This window comes from Parasteatoda tepidariorum, chromosome 5 (genome assembly GCF_043381705.1).
Source record: "Parasteatoda tepidariorum isolate YZ-2023 chromosome 5, CAS_Ptep_4.0, whole genome shotgun sequence".
Taxonomy (NCBI): Eukaryota; Metazoa; Arthropoda; class Arachnida; order Araneae; family Theridiidae; genus Parasteatoda; species Parasteatoda tepidariorum.
In genome coordinates this window covers 51,745,471-51,751,470 of record NC_092208.1, presented here as the reverse complement: position 1 = coordinate 51,751,470, position 6,000 = coordinate 51,745,471, and the positions used below count along the sequence as shown (strand labels likewise).

General features: G+C 25.9%; 1 protein-coding gene across 7 annotated transcripts in view; it reads right to left on the bottom strand.

Annotated features, from left to right (window-relative positions):
• Positions 1–482: 482 nt before the first annotated feature.
• Positions 483–6,000, bottom strand: part of LOC107449120 (leucine-rich repeat flightless-interacting protein 2) — a 63,576-nt gene continuing 58,058 nt past the window's right edge. For all 7 annotated transcript variants that reach the window (XM_043055427.2, XM_043055441.2, XM_043055431.2 and 4 more), the window contains 4 exons: positions 5,415–5,532; positions 3,949–4,028; positions 3,763–3,867; positions 483–1,571 (listed from right to left, as the gene is read on the bottom strand). In XM_043055427.2, coding sequence (XP_042911361.1) covers positions 1,464–1,571; positions 3,763–3,867; positions 3,949–4,028; positions 5,415–5,532 — 411 coding nt within the window. In that variant the 3' untranslated portion in view covers positions 483–1,463. The remainder of the gene's footprint in view (positions 1,572–3,762; positions 3,868–3,948; positions 4,029–5,414; positions 5,533–6,000) is intronic.

Sequence of the window (6,000 nt, the reverse complement as noted above, 5' to 3'; positions counted from 1 at the left end):
TTTAGATCGACACTAATTATACTACACATTACAAAATAAACTTTTAAATTTTATTTATGTAACAGTTGTTTATAATGTAATAATGGGAACATTTTTAAATATTTCGATTAATATTCAATGCAAAACTTTAGTTTTAGCACGGACAGTACCCCAGAGGACTACTGGCAAAAAAATATATAAGGAACGCAGTTCACGATAATTAATTCTACTTAATATTTTTAGTAGTAGAAATTCTAGCCTATTTACTTCAAATATACATATATATATAGATGAAAAATATTATATCTATATAAATATATATGTATACACAATTTTTAGATTCATTTGCTCCAAAAACATTATCTATGATTTTTTTTAAGTAAGTTAAATTTTTTTTTTTAAATGAATCAGGCATATAATTATTAAAACTAAAATTTATTCATCGCTTTAAAAACCAAATTCTTAATAAATGTAATACTTATTTTTAACCAAAGCATGAAATATCAGCCTAATTGTCACTAAATTTATTATTTTTTTATAACATAAAGCATATCATTGTATAAGTCTTTAAACATCACAATAAACATAAACAAATAGACAATATTAAATTTTTTTAAACTAATGACTAGAATCGTTAGTAATATAAAAAGCACAAAAATGAATTATATGTCACACAGAGCAATAGAAATTAGAGAGCACCACATATATGTTATAATATAATTATTTTGATTAACCCATAATTTATATATTAATTTGGCAAAACCATCTTATCTTTTAAGATGACTTTTTGATTACAAGATAAATTGAACTATTTGCAGTGATTGCAATAAAATTATTGATACACATTAGAAATCTAAATAGGGGAGAAGTAACTGATCAATTTCCTTTTGAGCAAACAATTTAATTAAAAAAACTAAGGTGACCACTTATATGGTCTATCACATATTGTAAAAGTATATTTAAGAAAGTATAATTTTACTAATAACTTAACTTTTTTTAAAGATAAGTTTTAGAGCTAATAAAAATTGATTAGTAAGTTTAGAACCAGCTGATTTATTTTCATTTGAAAAAGATTTCAAAATATAAACAGAAGAAAGGTATTAAAATTAGAAAAAAAGTTGATTGTCAATCATTATAAATTCACTGATGTTACTTTTCAATAGAAAATACAGCTTAATTTTCTCACCTATTAAACAAAATCTTCATTTAAATACAATACGAACATGAATTTTTAAAAAATGATAAATGCGAATATAAGGTTAATTTAAATTTAACAGTTAGTAATCTGAAACTAAAGATATCATATAGTTAACAAGTCTAAATTAAAATAGATCAAATTTCAGGGTAAATAACAAGTTTTTAAAATTCAAATAGTGTAACAAATTCATGAACATCAATACCATACGAGGTTTAAACATACATAAAAAGAAGGTAGTTTTATTGGCACTATTAAATAAAAATGAGATTTATAGTATTGATATCACTCAAGATTTTGCAAGAATACTTTTCACAGTTTTTAATTTGTCTATGCGTTTTTGTAAATGAATATTTGCTGTTTCTAATTCTTCAATTCTTGCTTGAGCATCTCGAAACTGTAAAAAATATATAAAATATAAAGAAATGTAAGATATATATATATATAATTTGATACTATATTTGAAAAATATATAAATATAAAGAAATTAAAATTAAATCTGAACTGAAAACTATTTTATTTATTATTTTTCAAAAGGAAAACTATCATATACACTGAAAATAAATAAGTAAAAAGCCCTGATTATGGTGAATATACAATACTCATGATGAAACATATAATTTTTAAATTCCAATATGTAAAAAATAGAAAAAAAATTAATGTTTAAAATTTCTCAAATTAAAGAAGTAGGTAAAAAAAGGAAAATAATGTAATTTATGTATCAGTTAAAACTTAAAAAGCTACATAACACATCACTCAATAAATCCCAGTTTAGTCAAGATTTGTTTTAGAAATTTGATTTTATGCATCAATATACTCCCCTTTAAGAGTGATGCATTCAATCCATTGCTCCTCTAACTTTTCTGCGCCTTTTTTTATAGAACAATTATTTTTGCTCTCAAAATAGGCCTTAATTTCAGGAATAACAAAATTAACCAGGAGTATCTTTTTAAGGTCTGCAAAGAGCCAGTAGTCGCTTGAGGACAGAACTGGAGAGTATGGAGGGCGGGAAGTAATTCATTAAATTTAACCATCATTTTAATCTACACGTGACAAGGGGCGTGGTCTTGATGAAACAGAACTATTTTCTTTGCATGTGAGGTCGTTTTTTCTTGATTTCCTAATTTTGACAATTGAATAATGCCATGTAATATTGGCTATGTATAGTTTTATCTTATTCCAGATAGCCAATCAGCAAAATATAGTGGGTGTCCCAAAATTGGGAAGCCATAACCTTGTCAAATGATTTTTGAGTCTTTGATTGCTTTGGACAATTTTTATTGACTGCTGTCCAATAAGCTGAAGATCTTTTTAATTCAGGAGTATAGTAGTAGATTCATGTTTCATCTATTATCATATACCAATGCAAGAAATTCTTCATATCTAGCTTTAACAACTCCAATTGCTTTTTGAATCGTTGATACACTGTTATTTTTAATCTGGTGTGAGTAAACGTGGCACTCATTTCGATTACTTGCGTATCGTCAAATTTTCATGTGAAATTGTAGACACACTAACTTCTGATACCTGTCATTCAAAGCCCTTTCATGAACTTTTTTGATGTTTTCAGGGACAATGAGTTTGAATGACCAGATCTTTCAGCATCATAAGTGTCTTTATGACTGCATTTAAATTCAAGTCTAACAGTCAATAATAGTTGATTTATCTGGTGCAGAGTCTCCATAACCCACATCAAGCCAATGTTATACTTCAACAGTATTTTTCCCTTTAAAAAGACAGTGCTTAATCAATACACAATATCCCTTTTTATGAATTGTTTTAAAAATTACAAGACTAGGGTTACTATAATCACTTGCAACCTCTAAACTAATAATCTGAATATTATGAAATTTTTGACAATTATCGTTTGAAAGTTGCTAAGATCCAGAAATCATATGGTTTCAATTGGCAGTGGTGTCATTTATGTGCCAGACCAGAGACTTATTAAGTGGTGTGTAAAGTATTCATATTAAGAGTTTCGATGAAACCTGAAAACACGTAAAAGCATTTCATAATATTCAGACTATAACAAATAAATACTCTAACACAGATCTAAGTAAACAGTCTAAATACAGAATACACTAAAAAACCGAGTAAAAATCTAACCTTAAAACTAATTTAAAAATTTTGTTTGAGATTTTAAACAGTGAAGAAAAATTAAATAAACACTTTAATTTGCTTCAAAATTCAAAGATTGGTGAGTGATTAGGCAAAACGACTATAAAATTGTTAAAATGACCTCTGAGATTTAAGCTAATTTTAAATAAATTATTTTATAATCGTCCTTGAACAACCAATCCAATTTTGAGTTTGCGACTACCAATGTCCAACTCAGTAGACTTGTAATTTTGAACCCAATCCAGAAGACAAGGCAACGCATGGATCAAGTATTAGGAGGACTTTGCCTTAGTGGAGGGCTTTTTGATGGAACTAACCTGCATTTGCATTACATGGAGAGGAAAACCACAAAAACTTCCCAGGGTTAGCTTGACAACAAATCTTTTTCTCAAAATGCACAATTGAGTCAAGTTAGCATAGTTTTGCCCGAAGTACATAAATGTGTTACATTTAAACAATAACATTATTACCTCTCTCTGTAACTTTCTCTTTTCTGCTTTTAATTCATCTTCAACAGTTTCATAGCTTTCTGCTTGAGCTTTGTACCTATTCATGTGGTTGTCCAATCTAGATACCTAAAAAGAGAGAAGGAATAAACATTGTAAATATCTTTTTGTTAGCAGAAATGATTATTCATCTGAAAATATATGACTTACAGTTCCCTGAAGTGTAGTAATTTCTTGTTCAGCTTTCTTTAATCTATATTTGTAATCATTAACTTGCTTATTTGCCTCTCCTACAAGAAATCAAACATGACTAAATATGTAAGACTAAACATTAATATAAAATGATATTAAAATAATAATAGTGTGTTTTGATTATCTAAACTAATTTAGGAGATTCAACATAATCCAGCTTGAATTTTGTTGACAATTTTCAACCTATAGTAAAAATGCAAACGGCTGGCATAATTTTATAAAAAAGTTATGAATGTGCTTTTTTTACACAGTCCATAAAAATAAATAAAATACTAATAATGCATGGATTTAATTTAAAAAAAAAACATTTTATAAGAAGACATTTATTTTTAAAAATTTTATTTGAAGAGCAAGGTTTAAAATAAATGCTGAAAATGTCATTGGATTAAAATTAATTCACATATACAAGGGCTTCTTTCCTTCTATTGAAAGAAAACTTTATTAAAACAGCTTCATAAGTTTCTAAGACAATTCTTAGAAATTTCACATTTTCACAATAGACAATGCTCCATCGACAAAATTCAAGATCTGTAATACAAAGTGCATTAGGACTAATACTAATATGAAATAACCATAAAAAGTTTGTTGAAATTTGTTAAATGATTTATCTTTTCTTCTACATTTGTTCAATAGGAGTAACAAAAAGTAAATATTATTATTTTCAATTTTTAAAAATACACTAAACCTACAATAAACAAATTTAGCAATGTTAATTTTCATTAGCATTTATATTAATGGAAATTAACATTGCATTATGTTGCATTATTATTAACATAATATATGCAACGAATTACCAGATCTATATGCTCTCACTGTTAAAAGAGCAAGAGAATTCAATTTATATTAAGAAAATTACTTAAATAATTCACAATTTAAAATTATTTTGTTTTAATAATATTAAATTTGAAAATATAAAATAACTTTAACAAGACTACAAAGAAAAGTTAAATCTAAAATTAATTCTTTTTTTTTGAAAGAGAAATACAATTTTAGATAGAAAACCTATAAAAAAGTACATTACAGAAAGCTTAGTTAGCTAACCTCTAAGCTAAGCAACATTCATAGAACATCTTACTTAGCTATTTTCTGACAAAACAACATTCACAACATAAACACAGCAAGAAAATTATTTAAATAATTCACAGTTTTGCAGTTATTTTGTTTTAATAGTATTAAATTTGTAATTTTAAAACATAAAATAACTTTAATAAGACTACAAAGAAAAGTTAAAACTAACATTCATTTCTTTTCGAAAGAGAAATAAATTTTAGCTAGGTCACCTAGAAAAAAATACATTAAAAAAGCTTAATTAGCTAATCTCAAAGCTTAACAACATTCATAAAACATTTTACTTAATTATTTTACAACAAAACAGCATTCACAACTTGAAGAAGAAGTTCTATAAATACTTCAATGAATCATACTTTGCACTTCCATGAGTTTCATTTCTGGACCATTTGCTCCAGTTCTCATCAAAGACAATTGATCCATTTTATAGGCTTTTTGTCTTTCTTCTTCCAGATCTAACCTAAGCCTATAAATCTGGAAAAGAATAAAAACTTCATCAAAAAATTCTTAAAGTACATTTGTTTTTACTACAATTTTCTTTAAAAGTACATAGATAGAAAAGTAAGAATTATTTTAAATTGTTCTTTTATATTGATTAGAGGGCTAAAACTCAAGTGATTTTAGTAATTTGAGTTTCACTTCTTATAAATATGAAGAAAAAAGTAAGGATAATTTTGCTCTCAAAAACTAGATATTAGAATTATCGGGATGGTAGTAAATTACAAGAATACATGGTTGGAAACAAAAGATTCAATATTCCATGTTTTCTTTAAATGAATATATTCAAAAAAAGTAAAGCAGGTAAAATTACAAATCTCAAATAAAGGAGTTTCAGTAGGTAAAAATATTTATTTTTTCAACTTGATGTATTGATTTCAATTTAAGTTTCCTAATTTGCTCATCACTTTTTTGAGAGAATATTTTATTCAAAAGTATAAAATT